The sequence below is a fragment of the Dermacentor andersoni genome, chromosome 11, assembly GCF_023375885.2.
Source record: "Dermacentor andersoni chromosome 11, qqDerAnde1_hic_scaffold, whole genome shotgun sequence".
Taxonomy (NCBI): Eukaryota; Metazoa; Arthropoda; class Arachnida; order Ixodida; family Ixodidae; genus Dermacentor; species Dermacentor andersoni.
Window position 1 is genome coordinate 44,177,159 of NC_092824.1, and position 23,684 is coordinate 44,200,842.

Sequence of the window (23,684 nt, forward strand, 5' to 3'; positions counted from 1 at the left end):
TTTGATAATTTGTTTACTTTTATGTGGGACGTTAATATGACTCCTCCTGAAATTTCACAAGTGTTCATGGCCGCATCATCCTGACGTTTGGAAACTGCACTCTGTTTGTGAAGCGTGCTGCTCAGTGTATATAAATCAAGGTAAACTGGTAGGGAAACTTTCATAGAAGCCTACATGTTCAGAAAATGTCGGCCTGTCACACTGGTTGCCATCACCATCAGTTTGTTCGGAGGGTGCGGGCAGCTTCTGTCAACAAAATAACACAGAAAGATGTATGACGTCAAACCCTGAAGTAGAAGTGGTATCGTGATCATAAGCTGCTTGGGGCAAATGTTTAAATTGATCTACGGTTCACCATTTCAGCTGCTACGCGAACAGTTATTTAGCTTGTTTGATGTTGCAACTTATTTCACCTTACGTGCAAGTGTGCTTTTAAACATATGAAGATCTAGTGTCCTAAGGGAAACATAACTAGGCGTTTAATGACGGCAGTCATATCTATTAAGAACGTGAAAGATTAGGGTGGGTTTGAATGTCACCGATAGAGACAATTGAAATCTGACTTCACTTTTATTTGTTCGCGCACGCTGTATGCACGAACAAATGAAGAAACTAAGCTTCAATAGACAGTAACTAGTACGGCCAACATATAGTCACAATATAGCAATGTATGCGATACCTGGCACTCACCATTCTGTGCAACAACTTGTAATCATAACTAAGATCAGTCAAGACAGCGCTGCACTGCTGCCCCCTCCCCCCCCCCCCCCCCCGCCTGCCTTTTATTATCATTTGAAAAATAATTCACCCACTCATTTTGCTGTTTGTAACTCTGAGTGCATTCGCTTTATTTCCAAGTTCACACCAGGGCATTCGGCATATTGAACGACCGGAAAGTTCCTTCTGCCGAGATGCCAGGTCGTTCACGTTGATTGCCCGCCGCGTCGTCAGAGCACGCAAGATGCCTCGAAAGAAGCAAACAAGGGTGCGAGATACTCACGGAATACGGAACTGAGGAGAGGCCCTACCAAGTCTCCGCACTAGGAGAGCAGTGTGGAGAGGGCCATGTGGTATTTTTTGTTGTATCGGCCATCTTGCGGGGCACAATGGGGGTTTTGTTACTATGGCTTAGACTCACGTCGTGTTCTTCTCCGTAGATCTCGTACCGTGGTGAAGATGCCGTATGTATAAGTTTGGGTTAGTACCCGTGTCTTGTGCCGCCGTGTTAGCTAGACTGTGTTTTGCAGGTTGTTGTTCAGGCCAGGTGACATTATAAGAAGCGAGAGGCGTGAAACGAGCGCTTATACAACGCTGTACACCACATACCGCACTACTGTCGATGGCCGATCTGGGAGTATTCTTGCCGTCTTCGATGGATACAGTGCTAACGTTCCATTACAGACTGAAACCACAGTGCTTCAGACGGTACGACAAACGCTTTGCAGGTGAGTGACAGTTGGGGAGCGTTCCCACTTTTGACAGCTGGCGACGCACTCGTGGCACACAAGGATGATCGAGAAGCAGCTGTTAGTAATAAAGGCGCGAAGCCTGCTTACAGCAGACATCAATGCGCCATAGAGTGGCAGTGGACAGAGCGTTCCCGAACCATGTGCAGCAGTGAACAAGACTCAACAGAAAACTACGTCTGCGCGGACATAAAATGCCTAATGGTCGATCGGCCGTAGCGAGCCCTGCCAATGCACGAACCGCACGCATATACGTGTATATACTGTTGGCCACTGTGCGTGGGCTGCAACAGATTTTATCGCGAAAGCAATTATATGGATGCTCCAGGCGCATTTTTGCCGTCGCCGTTGCCGTGATTATCCGCATAAAGCCTAAGGGCGATAAGACCGTCGCGGCGCTTCGAATGCTGTATGTGGGAGTGAAACCACGCGAGGGAAGCCGACGAGCGCGGCTGAATCAGGCGCGCGAAAAGGAAGAAAGCGGAGAGCAAATGTACTGTCTTCAATCGCGCGAAAGGCTGTGGGGAGATGGGAGGAGGGGGGGGGGGGCAGCGTGGCGGTCCGGCAGCAACTGCGCACTTCGCGCCCGGGCGCAAGGAGAACTGACGATCGCGGTTCCCTCCCGCATGATATATGGAGGAAAGCGGGGAGACAGCGCGGCTTTCACTCGGCCAAAAAGCGCGTTCTTTGAACGGCACCACCCAGATTTATGAGTCTATAAAGTTGTTCTTATCGCGCGGTCGCGCGCGCCGTATCTTAAAAGGGATCTCGATACGGCTAACACATTTGTACACGCTGTGTTCTCGCCGCTCTTGCGTTGAAGCGATAGACCACACGAAGGTCGCTTCGCTCGCTGCTGCCGCCGCGCTTGCTCACAGCAGTGCTTTGACAATGAATGTGCGTGCTCATCGACTGTGATGTGTTCATGTTTTCTTGTGTGCGCTGACACAATGCTTGTTAATTCAGTTAGTCAGCAAATGTTTCCATGATTTTACGGGAACAAGTTTATGGCTAGTATCCTTCGTATTGCTGTATACTAATTTGCTTTCGCAATCTATGCTTCGCCTTTCGGGCGAAACTGCGGGCTTTTTGTTTCGTAAAGCTCCACATACAGTTAGAAGAATGCACCTCCAGACGCAGTCATGCATCTAAATGCGTACTCTTCTCTCGTCGGCGAGCGCTGTGGCTCGTCATATCGCGGCGGTGCGCGGCCACGCGAAACTAGTTCAATAAACCGAAACAATGCCTCAAAGCACGACTCACATTCGTGTTTGCTAACCTAAACTACTGATGCACTAGCCATATATTGATGGATTATATATGATGTATGTGCGTAAAATGTGCGGCCGGTCATCGCGTGCGCATTCTCGTTGCACAGTGAGAGCGCGCAGATTTATTTTCATAAAAGGCGACGAAAGTAGCAGGGATCGGCCTCATGTTCTAATTTGCGAAGTTCGCTGTGAACTTCTTCCAACGCTAGAGCACAATGCTCTGCCGACATGACGATGGTACATCGTGGTTGGATTAGTTGATCGGGCAGCTATGTTGCTCGCACGTTGCGCGCAGCCAGGATCGGATCCACGTTGGAGGCGAAAAATGCGAACGACAGGAAGGAAACTGCCTCGACAAATTGGCGGCCAACCACCAACCATCACTTCACTGCGTCCCACGAACACACAGAAATCTCAGCTAAGGAAGGTTCGCCCTTTAATTACTCACAGCAACCGCTTCTTTACCGCCTATTCACAGGGCTATGTTACGTGCCACAAATGCATCGACAGCTGTCGAAAGCAGGAACGCTATCCAGTTGTCACTGATTTGCAAGGCGCTTGTCGTACGCATTCTGAAGTACACCAGCATCAGTCTATGACGGCACTTTAGAATGAATCTCCCGAAGACTGTAAATAGATTCCCAAATCGTCCTTCGTCCGTGGCGTAGTGCGTGGTGTACGGCGTTGTATGCACTCTGGTTTCACGCTTTCCACTTTTCCCAGTCCCACCCTGCCACAACACAGCCGACCAAAACATGGAGACTAACGCAATAGTGCACACACGCCGCCTTTACAATGGTACGAGACCTACGGGGCAGCGCACGTATCAGCATACAGCACAATAAGAAAACCGCCATTGTGCCCTGAAAGCATGGCTCCTACAGTGAAAAATACTACGCGACTTCCTTCACACTTTTCTCCTACTTCGCGGAGAGGGTAGGGTCTCTGCTGGAATTTTATATCCGTAAGCATTTCATTGCCTACCCAACCAGACAACTGGTCCGTCCGTTTCTCACGTAACACGAATCGATATGATGAAAGGTATGTGCAAAGTAAATTCCAAAGGACATATGTTGGAACTGGTGAGCTTCGAATTTACAACGCCACGCTAAGGAGCCGGATGCCTTGACTACTGGGCTAAACCCCCGCGTTTGCACTAGGGGAATATGTCTGAACCATATGATTTTGTTGTACCCGGAGTACAGGAACGTTACACTGACGTTTGACTTCGTGAACGCCGGTTACGCGCAAGCACATGGGTGCTATTCCCTTTCTGTACATTGCGTGAAGAATGTTCTAATATGAACGCCACGAACATGCTCACCGAGCACCTCGGCGTCGAAACACACGGGAAAGGGCGCGAACGCGGTCGTGAATGATACATTGATGTCGACGGCGCGATGCCTGGTATGTAACAGAGAACATGGCTATTTCCTTCTTCACCACCAGGCGCCTTCCTCTTTCGGTGCTTTTTGCCTCGCGGCGACACACCTGACAGAGAGAGAATGTGGTAGTGAAGAGGAAGAGGAGCTATTTTCTGCAGCCCTTTAGAGAGCATGACTCTGTGCCTTGGGGAAGGGGAGGGGGATATAAGGAAGAAAAGGTCGATGCGATGACATAGCACTTGGCTGTCAGCGATAGCCAGGCAGCGCATTCCCAATTTACACGCCAGCCCCGTTTCCTCCAGGAACGTCACAAGGTGCCTGAAAGCGGAGCCGTGGTGCCATCCGGAAAACAGCCGCTGCGATGCTAGCCGCAGGCATCGGAATGACGCGTAGAGAAAAGCCCTTTGTTTGGAGAATGCGAGAAAGAAACGAAGTAGGTGTTCAAAGGTTTCGTCCTAGCCCCACTCTTAGCAGGCCGGGCATGGAACCAGGCCTTTGATTTACCTCCAAGATGCCGTCAAGGAGGGGCCTATCCGTAGGCGCAGTAGGAGAGGCCGCTCCTGCCTTGCGAGGCCGTGATCTGGAAGTGGACGGGAAGGGCATCTGCTGGCGGCGCGCTGATCAGTGTGGAACGCCGTAAGGTGCCGCTGCAGCGTGTACCCTGCTTAATCGAAGGTAGTTACAGCGAGGCTGACTGGAACAGTGGTATAGTGTGCTGCCTTTTTCAGCGTGTCAGCCTCTTCGTTGTTCTGGACGCCGATGTGAGAGGGGAGCCACTCTAGCGACACCTTCAAGCCACTCGAAACAAGCGCACGAAGCTTTTTCGCCAGGAGGGCAACGTCAAGGTCGGTGGTGGCCGGTCGATGAAGAGCCAGGAGCGCCGTTTGCGAGTCAAAGATGATGAAAACCGGAGAAGCTGGGGGGGTCCTGTACTAGCAGGTTTGCAGCCACTAGGAAGCTAGCCACCTCAGCAGGAGTGGAGCTTGCCGCAAAAGGCAGCCGGCACACTCCCGAGCACTGAAGGGAAGGTATCACGCAGGAGGCTGCATGGACTGGAGTTTCTAAGGACGGAGCCGGCTGTGTAGATGTTCTTCGAGCTGGTCCTTCATAAGAAATATCGAGGCCTTGTACAAGACACAGGAGGCCCTCCATAGTAGTAGAAACCTACAGTGGCTGATGGTACCGAGAAGGTGGCCGGATAGGTAGCTTAGGAGGACGGCCGACAACGTCTTAGTACAACTTGCAACAGCTGCCCATGCGCGATGGAGGTCAGCATCGCACCCTTGTGATCAAAACATCGCCAATGTGGGCACGATGTAGCCTGTGAATGTAATGGAGGGTACGCTGTAGCAGCAGCAGGGACAGCTACCAAGTGTTTGCCTCGGCTAGGATGGTAGCATGGCATCGATGTGCGAGGTCCTTGGCCAGCAAAGAATCATCCGGATGGCTTTCCCGTGCTGGAGCTGCAGGCGGTGACCGAGAGCACGTGGCAGGACCACGAGCGGAGCACATAAATAAGCCGGGACATAGCCACTGCGGCGTATACGCGGATACCCTAGTGTTGCGTGCATGCTGTGCAGCGGAACGGGAGACGGCGAACCGCTTTTTGTACTTTTAGCATTTGGTGAAGAACGCCTGGACCACTGGCACTCAATCAGGGTAGGTGGTCTCCCTGTAGGCCCAAGTAGATGTCGGCCCGTTTCCATCATATGTGGCTGCCACCAAGGACCAGCCGGACTGCTCGATTTCTCGGCGACGTATGACTACGCTGGGGTATACGAAAAGTGCCTCCGTATTCGTTGACGACACGGAAACGCGCACTGTATAGAAGTAGAAAACAGAAACAACTTCCTCCAGGATTCGCTGCCGGCAGAACCGAACGGCTGGAGGGCTTCTAGTAGTACCCTGCGTCCACAGAGCTGCATAATCGACATATACGGAGATGAAGCGTGATTCTTGAAGTCCGCTGGGACGGCCGAAGGGAGAGTTGGCAAGGGCAAGCTGAAAAGGCAGGGGCTCAGGACAGATCTCGGCGGCACTCCGGAACCAACTGCCCGCTGGGAGCTCACAGCATTTCCCATCCTTACGCAAAGGGAGCGACCTGTGAGAAAGGCCAGGACAAAACGTCGGAGACCTCCCGTAACCCCAAGATCATGTAGAGAGCTTCCCAATGACCGTGTAGGGCAACTCATGAAAACTGCTTTCCACATCAAGAAGGACCATGGTGTCATTTCGCCAGAACCTCTGACATCCTGCAAGGATTATACGACGTCCGCGATGCAGTCAGCAGTGCGCTGTGACGACGGAAGGGTCTGCCGTTCCTGGGGGAAATCGAGAGCTCGGGAGATCCACACGAGGCGCACCAATGCTACAGACTCCAACACCTTGCAGGCTGCTGAGGTGAGGGAGACGGGCCTTTGGGAGGTGTGTGCCTTGGTAGACGGGGCTGCAATCTGCTCCTTTGTCCAGGAATGGTGGTGGCTCAGCAGGAAGCAGGAAGCTCTGGTTTGGAGACTGCCCCGGTCCTCCGGTAGAACAAGCGTCGCCAAGACCGGTATCTGAAGTGGTCCGATAGTCGCTCTGCCAAGTCCATCTAGCCAGTCCTCAAGGTGATCGCGACGAACAGAATTGGTTGGTGTATCATGGGACCTTGCAGGAGCGAGCGTAGAAGTCGCCACTCCTTGGAACTGTGACGAGCACCTGGGAAGGTTGAGCAGACACTGTGCCAACTCTGCCGACGCCTCAGGTAGGCTTGACGTTGAATGGCGGCGTCTATCCACCAGAAGGCAGTCCAGCGCTCAGGGTGGTTGGTTTGGAGGGCGCGGCGCTCTGTTTGGCGTCGTGCGGCCCACAGATTAAGCAGCGGCAAGTCCGGTAGAGGATGTTACGGCTGTATAGCCGCCCAGATGGTAGCCGCCGCTGTACTGCCTTGAACATTGCACAGAAATTGTCCGCTGGAATTGTTGGCGAAGACCTGCGGGAAGGCATCCCCGTAGATCAATGTACAGGACTTTGACATGTAGGATTGAGCGGAAGAGGGCGCCAGCAGGATTGGAAGGTGATCGGACCCCAAAATATCAGGAGCCATGGCCAAAATGTACCAACAGCATTCTGCTGTAATGTCTGGGTGGACGATAGTGCTTAAGGTGAAGCTGCTGGTACCCCTGCGCAAGTATCTTCCTTGGTGTTTATGGTGACAAGGCGAGCCTGAAGTGTATATCTACCACAGTGTTGCCGCGGGTGCTGTAGCTGCGGTTACCGCAGGCTGCACGGTGTACATTGCAGTCGTCGCAGAGCACGTGTTCTTGTCCCAGATGGACAGAGAGTCGCAACAGGCAGCGGGCGTGGCAAGGGCGTCACGGACGCATACGAATGCTCGCCGCAGTAATGTCCGTAGATCCAAGCCGCATAGTCATCGCACAGTACACCATTGCTCGGCTATCAGGTCAGCAACAAGGATCTCGGCATGACGAATAGAGCAGCGCACGTAGACCACTGAGCTTGGGGAAGCTTGTGGATGGCCTGCATCCATGCAGAGGGTCACAGAGCGGGCGATCAAGGAACGCCTCTTGACACTGGAGTACCCGATATAGCCGGGGAGTCGAAGTTCCTCAGCCGGCACACCAACTTCCTGCAGGGAAAGTAGATCGTAATCACCCTGCAGGAAAGGCACCTAGTGGGCAGCTTGCCGTCTCAGGAACGAGTGCGCTGCGTCGCGTTCGGCTGGCGGCAGCAGTTCCCCCGGTGGTTAGCCATGGTGACCACTCTCTTTGGCTGCGCCACCTGCCGCAAAGTAGGAGGCGCGTAGGGCGTTTTCCTCCGGTAGGAGGGCAGTCGCATAATGCAGCAGCAGCTGCAAGCTATCCATCTCTGCCTGAAGGGATGGAATTAGAACTGCCTCATCTGCAGGCGAATTGTTCACGGCAGCAGGTGGAGTCGTCACTGCCAGAATAGAAGGCACGGTCTAGACTGGTGTCCGATGCTGAGGACAGGCAATAGGTCTACATGCTAGAGTAGAGGCATCCTTGGTTTTGGCCGCAGGCACTGAGACATAAGACAGCTTGATGTAAGCCTTCCTATTTCATCTGATTCTCTGATAGCTCGCGTTGCGAGATGGGGCGGCACGAGATCCAGTGATCCAAGGGTTATTTATTGCTTGATGAAAGATTAGGATCCCGAGGCCGATGACCCGCAAGTGACAATGGCTATCCGCCACGCTTGCGCAGGGCAGGAATAAGAACAGCGCAACTGATAGCCGTAGTCTCAGAAGCCTCAAGCCGCACTGTGGCTCGTCAAAGTAGATGATCAGGGGCCTCAGACACCGGCTTTTAACGCGACAGCATTAAGGATCTCGTGTCACAGAAAAAAGCAGGTGTCATCGGCGTCGGCGGCGTTGGTCGTGAGCGAAAACTAGCGGAGGGCAGTTCATAAATATAAACGACTTGCAAGATGGGCTGGGTGGGAACCGAACCAGGGCCTCCGGAGTGTGAGACGGAGACGCTACCACTCACCCACTAGTTCGATGCTTCAAAGCGGGACAAAAGCGCCTCTAGTGAATGCAGTGTTGCCTTAGAAACGTGCCGTAGAAAGTTATACTTCTGTGTATATCGGTAATTATCGGCATGTAAATTACAGAAGTCGCAGGTAAACGCGTAGCGAAGTACGTTTCCATTACATTTCTTCTGGGCTTGGCGCGCATGCAGATCCATCTTGCGGCAAACACAGATGATCTCATCCTCGCAATGTACGGCGCTGCCCTGACAGGTGGCGCGCCACTCGCCGTTGCGACGCGGCTCCTCTTTCTGCTCACAGCGTGATTTCCAGGTGCAGCGTCTGATGCGGGACGACCTCTGACAGTGGGAAAGCGTCCTCTGCGATATGTGCCGTGCTGCGGACGAGGAGTCATGCGTCTACGTGGTGCTCTCAAGCGAGATAGAGGATAATAATAATAATAATAATAATAATAATACTTTATTGACACAGAATTCCGCTAACACTAATACATAATAGGCCTGCCAAAGCCGCATTGGGCTTGAAGGGCAGAGCCGACAGACAGCGTTTAACACGATGTTGTCCGTGCCCATCACGACGTTTGGCCCGCATAGATCGTTTTTCCCTCCGAGACACCGACTTCTTTGGTTCGCTCCGCTTGCTCACGCGCACGTTTCGTCTTTGTGTGACACAAGGGCATGCCGAGCGAATGAGTGGGCGTTGCGAACGGGGTGCGATAACGCTATCACGTTTCAGTCTTGAAGGCGAAGCTTAAACGTCCTCCAATTTTTACACCTTGCGCTCCCCTTGACAGCGTGCACAACGCGTTGCGTGTGCGGGTTGAGTCCCGCCGCAGCAAAAGCATCGAGGCTATCGCTGCTCGCAGGAGTTTGTGGCAATGTTGCCCACCGCACCGCAGGAACCTTTCCGCGAAAGCACAGGCCGTAGCAGTATGACCACAGTGTCCGCAGTGTACGCACTGAAGTGGGCGTGGTCGAAACGGCTTCGCAAGAAACGACATCCAGTGCAGACGAATGCATTCAGGAGGAGCTTTCAGCGCCAAGCGAAATGTCACTTTGCCGCTGCTACGCCTGACGGAAATGTTCCTCTTGACCCAGTGTGCGAAGCTCGTGCACTGTGAGTGGTCGAAGGATGGGGAGGGGAGCGCCAACTGCACTTCCCGGCAGCTCCGTCGTAACAAGCAGGTTTTGCATGCAGCCGGAATAGTCCGCATACACTGCTACGATGTCCAGGCGCTTGTTCGCCCACACCTCCAACACACCGGGAAGGGCAGAAAGCAGCTGGAGAATGTTCAGACAGTAGGTGCAGTAAAAGGATGCGCTCGCTGGGAAGGCCGGCAGAGTGCCGTGCCAGAAATATTCTTAAGTAAGAATAAGAGAAGAGAGGGAAAGGAGAAGATTGGATACGCTGGCTGCTGCGTGTTGTTGGTGGTCAGCCGTCCGAGCTATTCTTACTCATCCTGTATATATATTGTAAATAAAGTTTTTATATACTCGCAAGATCCCCGTAACATATTGGTGAGACGTGTGGGCTACCACGGCTGGAAACGAAGCTCAGCAGTGGACGTCGCATCACCGTCCGCACCATGAATGACGGTGAGCACGCGGGATCAACGTCGTTGCCGCCTCCAACATAACCGTCGCCAGCTACGTCGCTGTGATCTTCGGTTTTCGTTGTGCAACCCAAGGAACCTGGAACTTTCTGCGAGACCGATGGCGCCGACGTTGAAGAGTGGGTGGCCATGTACGAACGCATCAGTGGAATCAACAGATGGGACCCTGCGCTTATGCTACCTAACCTGTTCTACCTAAGAGGCACGGCAAAGGTATGGTACGAAAACCATGAAGAGGAGCTAACCAGCTGGGATCAACGCAAAGAAATATTGACAGAGTTGTTTGGCAGACCAGCCGGCCGTAAAATTGCCGCTAAGCAGGAACTGGCCTCCCGTGCCCAATCCCCCACGGAGTCCTATGTCTCCTACATCCAGGACGTGCTGGCACTTTGTCGTAAAGCCGATCCCAACATGACAGAAGCTGAGAAGGTCGGGCCCGTGCTTAAGGGAATTGCTGATCATGTACAAGAGCTGCTCTACAGCTGATGCAATCATTAAAGAGTGCCGACAATTCGAGCAGACCAAAAGTCGACGCGTCTTGCAGCCATTCGTCAGACTCTCCAATACTGCCGCAATGTTGGCGAGTGAAGATCAACCCGCACAGCAGCTTGCATCGCCATAAGAGGACCTGGTGCGAATCGTTAGACGTGAACGGCATGCGAGGGCACCGGCAGGTTTCTGTTCGCGTAACCCTGATGCTACCACATTTTGAGTTCTCCTCGTACAAACCAACGTTCGCCAGGAACTTGAAAACATTGCTTTGCAGTCTGTGTGTGCTGTTGCCAATCACAGAGCTAACGAATACCCTTCTATTATTTTCGCTCCACCCCGATGCTTCTTTCCACGTTGTCGCAACCCGACTGAGTGGAAAACTACGGACAACCAGCTGATATGTTTCACCTGTCGCCGCAATGGTCATGTCGCCCGGCACTCTCGCAACTCGTGGCCCTCAACATTTTGCACGCCGACCAACCTGAGCCGTTCTGATGGAAATACCCGCAATGTTTCGCCCACCGCCGAGTCTAACAGCGCCGCCAACAGTGCTCGGAACACGTGGCACAGCCGCTCACCATCACCGCGAGGACACCAGACTTGTTCACCGCAAACACGGCGCCCATCTTCCCGTTTGCCGCAGCCACGTCGCTTTTCGTCCCCTGTGGGTTTAGGCCGCACCCATTCGGAAAACTTGGAAATGCGGTCCTCGGAGGTGGTGCTGCATCGCCGACTACTGCAGCAAATCCTTTGTCTGTGCCAACAAGGGGAAGTGTAATTCACATCAAAATTGACGGCGTACCTGTCCAAGCACTCGTCGACACTAAAGCCCACGTATCTGTGATGAGTGCTAGTCTACGTAGACGTTTGAAGAAGGTCCTCACCCCAGCAGCTGCCCGAGTGCTTCGTGTGGCCAACGGCGGCGTGCTGGTGGTTCTTGGAATGTGTACTGTGCGTTTAATTACAGCCGGCCGCCCTACTTCTGTTCTCTTTGCTGTGATCGACAACTGCCCTCACGTCGTTATCCTTGGATTGGACTTTTTATTCACTCATTCTGCTCTCATCGGCTGCCCGACCGGCCTTCTACAGTTAGAACTGCCTCAACTCGCCGGAGGTCCGAGTACCGCCTTACCGTGCTTGTGCTCGCTTCAAGATGTGCGTCTGTCGCCCGAGGCACTTACGTCACTTTGACCGGCCAGCCACAGGCTCCTGAAGGTGAATATGTGCTGCACTCCATAATCGACGAGCTTTCGAACCGGAACGTAGCATTTCCGCATATGATGGTCATGGTTACTAATAACGACGTCGTTCTACCGCTTCTTAATTTCAGCCTGTGCCCTCAAATACTTCTGGCCGGCATGTTCTTGGCCAGCGTGCCTAGTGATTCCGAATTTGCCATTGAGAGTCTGAATTCTGAGAGTGACTTAGCGCCAATTGCAGCTGACAGCTGCGGTTTTCCAACGGGTGACTTCGCGAGAATGATTGAACTTGCCCTCACCTCTGCACAGACCACGGACATACGACTCCTGCTTGAATAGTACAGTGACATCTTTGATTTCAGCGACAGGCCATTCGGCCAAACATCTGTTCTTCACCACCGTATAAACACTGGAGATACAAATCATATTTGTCGGCGTCCCTATCGTGTATCGCAGGATGAATGTCGATTCATCCAATCAGAAGTGGAAAAAATGATCCGCAAAGGGGTCATCGAGCCATCAGCCAGCCCTTGGGCTTCGCCTGTGGTCTTCTTAAAAAAGAAAGATGGTACCTGGCGTTTTTGCATCGATTATTACCACTTAAACAAGATCACGCGAAAAGACGTCCACCCACTACCACGCATCGATGAGGCCTTGGACTGCTTGGATGGAGCTAAATACTTCTCGTCCATCGATCTTCGATCCAGCTACAGGCAGATTTCAGTTGATGAAATGGACTGCGAGAAGACGGCCTTCATCACGCCGGATGGCTTATATCAATTCAAAATCATGCCCTTTGTCCTTTGCAATGCTCTTGCGACAATTGAACGAATGGTGGACTCTCTTCTGCGGGGCTACAAATGGACCACCTGTCTTTGTTGCCTTGACGGCGTTATTGTTTTTTCTCCCACATTCGGCAGCCACCTTACCTGACTCGCTGCAGTTTTTGCAGTCTTCCGAAAAGCCGGCCTTCAACTGAACTCAACGAAGCGTCAATTCGGGCGCCGTTAGATCACCGTGTTAGGACACCTCGTTGACGCATCCGGTGTCCGACCAGATACGGAAAAACTTCGCGCTGTACGCAGTCTACCTGTGCCACGTTCTGCCTCTGACGTGCTCTGCTTCGTTGACCTGTGTTCTTACTTTTGCTTTCTCGTGAAAAACTTCACAGACGTTGCTCGGCCTTTGACAGATCCTCCAAAGAAGAACACGCCATTCTCATGGGGCCCGGAGCAGGCTCACGCCTTCGCCGCTCTCATCGGGTTCGTCGCTCTCAACAAGGAGCCCTCTAGGGCTCCTTGTTGGTCGCCACCCGGAATGCGGCAGCAACAAGAAAGATTGGTTTCTCGTGTTAGACCTCGCGGCTGACAAAGGAGCGAACGCGGTGTGAGCATGGGGAAGCCACCTTCCTGGAGCGATGCAGAACCGGGAGTCATGATCACTCACCGTAGCCGCATCGCCGGTATTCAAGGCAGCAGACATAACGTCGCTGCGGTCAGCAAAGCAGCAGATGCTGCAGCGTGGACGCGGCTAGCGTGCTAATACAGTCTTTCTTAGCAAACACTGTCACGTGGGGCAGCCGCTACGACTTGCTCACTCACATTTCTTATGTTTTTATCAAGTAGTATTAGCAGACATCATCGCATGTTCGTACCATGTCGTCATTCAATTTAGCGGAGCCTTGCCTTTTCTATTCGGCTTTCGTCCAGTTTAAATTCTTCAGCAGGAGCTCCTTTTCCCTTTGATTGTCGTTTATGCTCTACTTTCTTGAAGCCACTTTGTCCTTACATTGGAATGAATCGGCTGCTGTGTTTAGGGTGTAATTTAATTCAGCAACCCTTCCAGTTGGTTTCCGCCTTCGTCAAGGATGTGTTGTTGTGGCGTTCCAGAATTAGTGCCCAGTAAGTTTATTGGGTTCCCATATATTCTAGATGCGGCTTTTTCCTCACGCATTTCTGACAACCACCATTCACTTTAGCATTGTACCTTTGCTTGAACCAGTATTTGAACCATGGACCTTTTCTCTCCCAGTACATTTCCCATTTTTTGTACACGTCATCCAGCGGCAACAGCGCTTTTTGGCTGCCTGTGCTCTCGTGATTCATTTTGTCATTCATCAATCGCTTCTCTTATCTCACGGTTCTACAAGCTTCTCGCTTTCATTTTTCCTTTCCAACACGCCTGTTGCTTCTCTTCCGTATTTCTGTCGTCAATACAGTTAGTATTTCTCTATTTTCCGACTCTTTGGTTTGTCATTGTCCACGTTCTTTCTCGACTCTTGTCACTATATTGGTTACTTGTTTAGCGTTAAAATTTCCACTTCGCTCCGGTGGATCGCCTTCTAATCTTTTGCTACATTGCCGAGATTGTAACTGCACGCCAGAGTTAGATGAATGCGTGATATTGTACAGGCATAAGAATGAAGATACGCGTCTTATGGTAGAGGCATGGCATGTCTATAATGGTGGAAGCGCGTGCGTGAATCAGCCTTATATAACTTTATATAAGGAAGAGATTAAGTGCCTTAGCAGTTATCTCTCACGTAGACCGGCACGTGTACCCGATTGACACGTGGTGTTACCATTCCTGAGCCTGCGCAGATGAGTTTTGTGTCTTTCTTTTTTTCGCCTCAGTGCTACCTTCAGTTGATAGTCGGCGTTCGTGTTGTCCACTTCTCTACTCTTGTGTCCTGTCTGCGCGCTTCACTTCTATTTTGCATAATGCTCCTTGCTCTCTTCAATACTTAGCCCCAATTTCAAAATGATATGTTTGTGGTTACTCGCTGTGCTGCTTCCTCGTTAAACATTTAGGTGTTCCAGCTAACCCTTGGTTCTTTGCGATTTTTCGCGCCCATAAATACGTTACGCCCGGCGAAGCATTCTTGCCTAATATGCTCTAGACAGTTTGAATTTACTTTTTCTCCTATGGCTCCCAAATGTATGACCATTCGGACACCCCATTCTTTTTTTTTTCAATTTAGTTCTGTCGAATCTTCCCGAAATATAATTCTCAATGAGTAATGGCCTTCCTTAGTCTCTCAGATGTACTTTGGCTATCGCATGCACGACTATTTGTTGTCTATATAAGTGCTCCGGAATCTCTAATCACATTTTCTTTCTTCTCCGGCCCTGCATGTTTACGTGTCCTATAGCACGGCGAGCTTTCTTCTGTCTTCTTTTCCTCCCCTTTCTGTTATTTACGGTCATGCAAGTCTGAGGTTACCCTAGGGAACCTTCTTCATTACTTCTTGTCCTGACCTCCTGAACGCCCGTGGGACCCACAACAAAGCAACTGCGCGACCAGCAAGTCGCCAGCTCACTACTTGCTCAGGCATGTGATTTAAGTGGATTCCGTCTCATTGGAATACACCGTACCTTCTCACTTCCCTGTTGGCTTTTACAACCTTGAAATCTTTCTTTTGGCTCACCCATCATATCGCCTCATTTGTGACAGCAATCGCTCTCTGTGTGTTACGGCCACGCAGCTCCGTACACACCACAATCGGCACCTAAGGGGACAACAGCACAAGTCGTCTACTTCCTTCGTCAAGCACTGGGCCAGTCCTGTCCATTTTCTGTTTTGAACATCATTTAGCCTAGCCGCTACTATTACAAGGTTGCGTCCGTGTTCATTTCTGCGAAGTTTTGTTTTGCTCACTCAATGACGAAGTCATTGTCCGCCCTGGAAACATCCATACCACTACTTCACTGTCTCATTTCACCTTCTCCAAAGCGGCCTCTGAGCACCTAGTTGGATTTGAGTCACCGGGTGTTATTACATTTTCACTCCTTCCTACTGCGGAGATCTCTTGCATCTCTTTGCCATCTTTTTCTCATGACTCAGGTTTGACATGGGGCACGGACACCGTTCGTTCCTCTTGTTATTTTGTGGCCGCTTCAAGGTAGGTGAGGCTCTCTCTAGCTGCTGCCACCGTACGTCCCGCGCATTCCACGTGCATTGTTCGCACTCCCGTTCCGTCACGCCGGGAAACGCCGCATTCCATCGTCCCTACCATTCTCGTTCCTGATGTCGGCCCTGCTCAGTTTTTCGTCGACTGTTCGAAGTCTTTCTTCTGCTGCCTTCGGTGTGTCTCGCTCCAAAGAGCTAATTTTCCAGCTCTTTGGTCCGTTTCAGAAACTCGCCTTGGACATCCTCCATTTTCGTTAGCGCCTACATAAGAGTGTCTGTCGAGCTACTCGATTTCCTTTCCATTCTCATCCTTCCCCTCGTCTACCTTTAATGGTCTCCCGCACGCGCACGCTGCGCGCCTCCGCGGTCGCCTCCGCGGATGTGCGGAAGCCAGTGTGAACTGGTGGCGCTGCAAGGAACCGGATGGCGTACAGGGCGTGCGCGACCCGCTGTGATTAGTAGAACATTTTCGCCCACCATCAAAACATGGTCAATGCACAAGCAACGCCAACGACCCTGGATTTTCTGAGTAAGGGGGGCATTAAAACTCTCGCTTTAAAACGAATGTAAAAAAAGACCGCAGTTTCTGCGAAGGCTGTCTTGAAAAGTTTGGTGAGCGTGTAATTAAAGCCGACTCTGGGATTACATATAGAGCTGACTTGGAGCATTGTAGACAGCAGGAAAATTGCGATGTTGCCAAAATTTAATGTCAAACACGCCAAATTCCTGACGTGTATCGGCGGTCGCGGGAGCGGCCTTTCGTCAGGGCGTTCTTTCACACACCGTAATGCTACCAATTTCTGGGGGCTCACGCGCTTCACGTCGCGCAAGAGAGACAGATAAGCAGTAAATCAGTTGATACCGAAGGCAAGAAGTGAATGGGGTGGGGGGGGTATATACGTCTTATGACGCTCAAGAATGGTTTGACGTGGGTCTCTAAGGCGCTAAATTTCGCTAAGGGTTTAGGATGGTAGGAGTGATTCGGATAAAGTTAATTAGTGGTACTGATAAGGGTTTTAAAAATCGCATCAAATCCGATAATGTTGATAAGGACCTATAAAAACTTGTAAGGGTAGGATCGTGCCTGACGGGGTTCATAAAGACAGATAATAGGGAGAAAACTCTGATTGAGTGAGATAAGGTTGATAACAAGCGATAAAAGCTAATAAGGGTTGGGTCTAGCCCAATCCAGTAAGGTTGACAACAACCGATAAGGGTCTATAAGGGTTTACAGTGATCGAATCAAGTTTGATGGCATTGATAATAACACCCGTATACGTGGAGATGAGGAAGGGACGCAATACTTCTGCATAATTAGACAACTCTCACAGTAGTTACTGCGTGAATTTTTTCTTCCTCCATGGCTATACTTGACTACTATCTCCATCTGTTGAGTATGCACCAACTTAGGCGCGCCGCGGCATATCCTGGAGAAAGTTGCCGTTGGTGGCTACATTGCTCCAGATTGCTACTTTAGGAGACTGCCTGGTGGCAGAAAGAAGGGGTTGGCTCTCTGCTACTTTCTGGCTACTTTTGACTTTCATTTTGGCGCATTTCCTAGCTATCGTTCATTATTTATTTCAAGCGGGATTATCGGCAGGCATGAAGTTTACTCATTCTTTTCCACCTTTGCTATCGTGGTAGTTGCAGAACGTATGTGAAATAATATGCACGTGAAGTCATTTTCTCCGCTATAGGATCGCACTTAAGAAACCATCGTGTTGGGGCCATGAATTTTTTAAGAATATTTATTTAGGGGATTTATCTATTATCGCTAGACTTCGTAAATATGAAGTCAAAGGAACTGCACGAAGAGACAACTGATCTGGAAAGCTTTGTGAGCAAGAAGATTGGGATTATTTGTGCCTGAGGATCATGGCACTGCGAGTTTCCAGTTCTTGAGGCTCACGACGATGCAGCTTAAACAGCGCCTTCCCAACGTCTCGACAGCGCTTCGGCGGCTTAAGGGCATGGATAATCACGCAACTGGAAGCGCTAATAGCCGTTAAAATAAAATGAAGCTTAACTTGATTTTTTATGTTTGTTAATCGGGCTAGAATAAGAATTTACAGGCAGTTATCAGTTTGCCCCTACATCTTGCTGCGTGCAAGTGTACATGCGCAAGTGTAGATGGGCAACTGTACATGTACACTTGCCCCCGCCCGCTTTTGCGCACGTCACCCTCCTATTTGTTATTCCGGTTTCGGTTCCCCCTCCTCTCTTTTCCCTTTTATATATACATTTTTGAAACACCCTCACCAACACATTCCGAAGTCAATATGCCTTTTGGCGCCTCAACCCAGGGTATCGCCATTTCTGGATGCCGCCAGAAATGGCCCTTGCGAGACCATGCCGCTGCCTTTCAGTCACCCCTTTCATAGCACCGCAGACTCCTCGTCGCCATCTTAACTACTTCAAAATTGCTCGACGTATTGCGTTTATGCTACTCAAGTCACTCTTTCAACTCATGTCTTTTCTTTCTTTTTTTGTCTTTAGTATTACTCGTGCACTGACCGCCAGACTGGCTGTTCTAATGCCACAAGGACATGCCGCCAACGACACCCCTGAATGCTTCCTACCTTCTCGCCTCCCCAACGCGCCCCCCTGGCCCCCGTCTTTCTTAGAATTTTCTATCTCTTTCTTGTGCTTTTTTTTCTGCTTTTCTTTTCTCCTCGCGTTCCCACTCTCCCTCTCTTGTCCCGTCGTCTTGAGAGCGAAGCTCACAGACGTCGGACGACAGCGCTTGTTACCTCTGAAATCTCTCCCTTTAAAACCAGCCGCCAGCGACAACGCCCACACGTGACGTCACTGCACTAACCCTTTAAGACTAACATGCCGAGGATGACGAGGCCGCCTTTGGCGAAGATAGGTCCTCCTATCGAAACGTTCGCCAGTCTTTCTGCGGCACGTTATTCCTGTTTACAAACTTTATGTTTCATGCATGTAGGTTTAATTGACTAATCCTTGGCAATTCTTTTTAAAAAGAGTTATAAGCTCTAAAATAAAATTTGACTAGTAGCAGTCAATAGAGATGAGCTTCCCCTCTCCAACACCGTTCATTTCATTAAATCGCATAAAACCATAAAATTATTTTGCCTCGTGTGTGTATATGAAAAGAGAACTTTGGAGTATGCCCCAAGCTGAAGCTTCCTCTGAATTCTAGCACATACGTTTAATATAATACAGTGCTTCTCACGACTCTCGCCAATCTGCAGCATGGACGAATGCGAGTTTTCATGCGACCGGATCACCATCATGGTCAACGGCCAAGCGACGTGTCTGGCCACGCTGCAGCGCCTGCGGGAAAAGTTTGGCCAGGGCTACCGACTCGAGTTCCTGCTCAAGCACACGGCGGCGGCAGACGCGCCCAACCTCAAGAAAGCTGTGGCAGAAATCTTCCCCAAAGCCCAGCTCAAGGACGACAACAAGGTAGCCTGGTTTAAACGCTATTATGGTTGTTTTGGAACTCCATCCAATTTGCGCGTTCTGTATGTATCAGTATATCATTGTACGTATTTCCGCTACTTATAATGCGTTAACGTTCTTAAGAGTAATTCATGTACTTACGTACTTTTCGCACTCTATCTATCTATCTATCTATCTATCTATCTATCTATCTATCTATCTATCTATCTATCTATCTATCTATCTATCTATCTATCTATCTATCTATCTATCTATCTATCTATCTATCTATCTATCTATCTATCTATCTATCTATCTATCTATCTATCTATCTATCTATCTATCTATCTATCTATCTATCCGACCGACCGACCGACCGACCGACCGACCGACCGACTTTCCTGGCTACCTGAGACATTGGGTAGTCCGTTGTTGAATAGACAGCGCTTTGGCCAGTTATACTGATGGAATGGCGTTCGAAAGCAACCGTCGGACAAACTTGCGTCACTGAGTACGCTGTAATGTGCACATGCCATTCTTCAACGAACCGCTTTCACGCCAACATGGGTCCCTGTAGATGCGGGACTGTGTATGTACCGACGTTCAATGAAGTTCTTTGCTGCCAGCTTGGAGCGCTGGGCATATGCATGTAGGTATGTCCCGGTGTTGGTCTAACCAGTGGCATAGATAGTGTGGAAACAGCAGCACAGATAGATAGATAGATAGATAGATAGATAGATAGATAGATAGATAGATAGATAGATAGATAGATAGATAGATAGATAGATAGATAGATAGATAGATAGATAGATAGATAGATACAATAAGATAGGTTGTTAGTGCATTGAAATTGCGTGAACACCATAGCATTGCCAATGAAAAACTAAACACATCGTCAATCTTTTTCAAAGGATGGATGCACCGCCAATTATCGTTTTTTGATCTTTCGCACGAAACAGATATCCTTAGCTGGTGGCTATACCACTCAGACGTTAATGCAGAGAAGCTTCATTGCCTTTTGTTATACAAAGGCGGAAGTCGGGGCTAAGGACTGAAAGGCCTGATGGATGTGTCGGCTCTCCTTCACAATTTAGGACCATAGATCACAACAGAAGTTACCATGGTAAGAAAAACATAAAATTCACAAGGGTTTAGGAGCAGCTTACAAACGGAAGGTTTCAGAACAAACATACTGATGATGCTCGTTTAGCTACCAGATGAAGGCTGGCAGAGATGATACATATGGAAGTTTATTTTACCTCATAAGTACACTGACGCACGTAAGCGCGGTGGGGATTGCAGGATAAAGGCTGCATAACGGTAGCTTGAGTAGTCCCGCCTCCCCGTGAACAGGCAGTAACATGCTAACATATTCGTCAGATAATTGTGGCAGGCTTCCCTTTGAGTCCTTATAAATTGTTTCTTTCCTGATTTTCTTTTTGCCTCTTAAGTAGTTACTCACGGCAGGTTTCTTTTCCATTGGCGCCATCCATGAGATTATTTCAGACTCTCTGACTTTCCGCTTGACGTGGTTTGTTACTGTGCTGCTCACCGTACCAGCAGCTTACTTGCTCGTAAGCTTTCCAGTTCTTTTCCTCCAGTGTGAATCAATGTTTTTTGGTACAAATACCTCCACACTTTCCCATCCCATTTAGTTTCTTCCATATTCCTCAGTCGCACTTCATAATTAATTTATTGTTGGACGCATACGAACTAGCGTCCCAAGCGGCCGCGGCACGAAGCTAGTGCGTTTTCAATAAAACGAGTGGGTTTTTCACGAATAATTAAAGCTGCAGGTCGATCACTGAAAGAGGCAGGTGACAGACATGTTCTAGACGAAAATCCACAAGAGACAAATGCAGTAATCACGCTGTGTTCCCAGAGGGGTTTAAGATTCAGCAATGGAAGCTTATGGAAACGACGAAAATGTGTACTCGATTTTTTAAACAAAAACGGCAGCTGTGATAAAAGCATGGCTGCTACTGTAACAGCCGCTACAGCGTATGTTGTCCGGAAACTCAGCTTCCGCTTAGTGTTCATGTAGACTCTCTACACTGGGCGTAACATGGTTCCCACAGGCGATTTTTGAAACACAGTCGTGCAAGTTCACGTGGTATATATAACAACCCGAGCGTCTCATTGTGGTACTGGTGGAACCCCTGGTTGAGTGGTTTAATCGCCGGCACCTATCGTTCTGCTTCATGCTAGCAGTGATTCGATGTCGTGCTGCCTGACGTTTTCATTTTAGCGGCATGTAGGACTGAGTTCGATAGTCTCCCACCAGATGGCCGAAACACAAGACTGAACATCGGGGATTGGTTTTTCCCGGAGTGCTCTTGAAATAATATATTTTTATTTTTAAAACGTAGCAATGGGTTGCTCGTTCGTTAAGTCGCGGATTTTATTGTCAGACTTTATACCTTGCACAACATGATAACAAGCATGCGCGTGTCCTTGTATTAGGTTAAAAAAATTATCCTCCTTTGTAGCATGGACATACTCAGGAATTCTGGACCTTGTTCCTTCACCCTTCCATAGAACTTCACGGCAATGCACAAGCGTAACTGAATGGGCACAATTTTTGGAAAATTCTATTTCAATATATCGGCCGAGTATCGACAAGCTTCAATGTCTGCGCCGAGCGGGTAGTCCCCTCTAACAACATATGCATTTATGGCACTTAGTCGGAACATTGGTGGTGCGTTAAAGCAGTGCTTCGGTCTGGAATGTGCGGTTGTTTCGTACCACCAGAGCAAATGGTTTTGCATCCTCTGAGCAGTGGGCACATTTGCTTGAGGAAAAGCCAAATTTAAACCGTAAGGCGATTTATTATAACTGGAGTTTGAAAGGTAATCGCAGAGCGAGTGCCATTCGGTATGTTTGCACGCGCATGTTTTTTTAAGGCAGCAGGGAAGGAGACATGGTCTACATGCACGTACGCTTGTATTTGCGTGAGCGCGCATGTTTGTGTCTGCGTATTTGAATCTGCGAGCGCACTAGCGCGTGTATACGTGTGCGAGCATACGTGCCTTTGTGTGTTCGTGCAGTTCCGTGTACATACGTGCGTACATTTTTGTGCGTATGTGCATGCGTGGGCGCATGTAAATGTGTATGTGGGCGAACATGTGTCGTATCTCTGTGTGTGCGCGTGCTCGTGTGTTTGAGTGTGCGTTAGCTAGCGAGCGAGCGAGCTTTCCCTGCTTATAGCTACTCTCGGGAATGAATAGGACATAGAGTTCATTGAAATATGTAAATCTACGAGACAAGAAGTAATCACATTGTATTTGTAGTATTATCTCTTTCTGAAATGGAAATGAACGCAAATAAAAAGTCCGAGCCGTCAATGTCGCTGTCGCAGATTTTATAACGATGGCACCGTTATCATTAGCACGGCTCCCAGGGAAGCTGCCAAGCTGTTAAATTTCGTCATTTTTATTCCCTCGGCGGAAGCGCATTGTCTTGATACCAGCGACGCGCTATATCTGCACCATCATTGCGTCATGCATCGCTTCGGCGACCAAGCAAGCTTTCGGCGGCACATGCTCGCTGCTATATTGACACTGAAACTTTAAACTGCTCGCCTTCGAAAAACAGCGTCAATAAAAATCGCAAGCCGGTTGGCCACAAGGAACATTCTCACATAGCGACACTTTTGATGACATCACAAAAGTCTAGATGCAATTAGGTTGACTTCACTGGTTTGCAAGGATTGACTGACTCTTGGTTCATTGAAGGAAAGAACAACGCTTCAAGTTCTTAGCGCAGTGTCTGTGTGGTTCCTCTTTTGTGGCCCTTCTTGAAGCGCTGTTATTTCTGTGAGTTCAATGAAGCACTTTTTCTGCGTCAGTTACACTTGCAGAGAGCGTCTAATTGCAAAATATGTGTTCGGATAACCTTTACAGAAGAATCTTTCATTAATTTTTTTTTTTTTGCTGAGCTAGATAAACTGGAGGGCGGGCTCCAAACTACTCACTAGCTTTAACCACCTAAGATGAATAATTGAAATGGTAATTAACGTAGCTCCGTTAATTACGCACATAACTTCTCAACTTACTCCGTATCTAGAGGTTAATAATCTGAACACTCGAATGATAAAACGATAGATGGATGGAAAAATTTTATTGGGGGGCATCGGACCGTGCACTAGCACTTAGGGGGGCACACGCAGATCGGGACAGAAAGGCCTAGCTTCTCCACCACGTCGCAGGCCTGTTGAACTGCCCATAGTTGGGCTTCAAAATTGGGACTGCGTAGGGCAGTCTCCCATTTACACTACGTAGCACATCCATCGCACCGTAATTCTTGGTACTGCCAGAGCATGTGTTCTAAGTTGGTAAAGTCTAAGGAGAGCGCGCAAGTGTGTGACGTTTGAATTTCGGGATAGATCCGGTGCAACAGTGCAGGGTTAGGCTATGCCCAGACTTGCAAGAGCC

General features: G+C 49.5%; 1 protein-coding gene across 1 annotated transcript in view; it reads left to right on the forward strand.

Moving 5' to 3' along the window:
- The window catches only part of LOC126518172 (phospholipid-transporting ATPase ABCA3-like), a 41,018-nt gene that overhangs the window by 13,143 nt on the left and 4,191 nt on the right, over positions 1 to 23,684 (forward strand). The window contains exon 4 of the mRNA XM_050168018.3: positions 19,062 to 19,275. Coding sequence (XP_050023975.3) covers positions 19,062 to 19,275 — 214 coding nt within the window. The remainder of the gene's footprint in view (positions 1 to 19,061; positions 19,276 to 23,684) is intronic.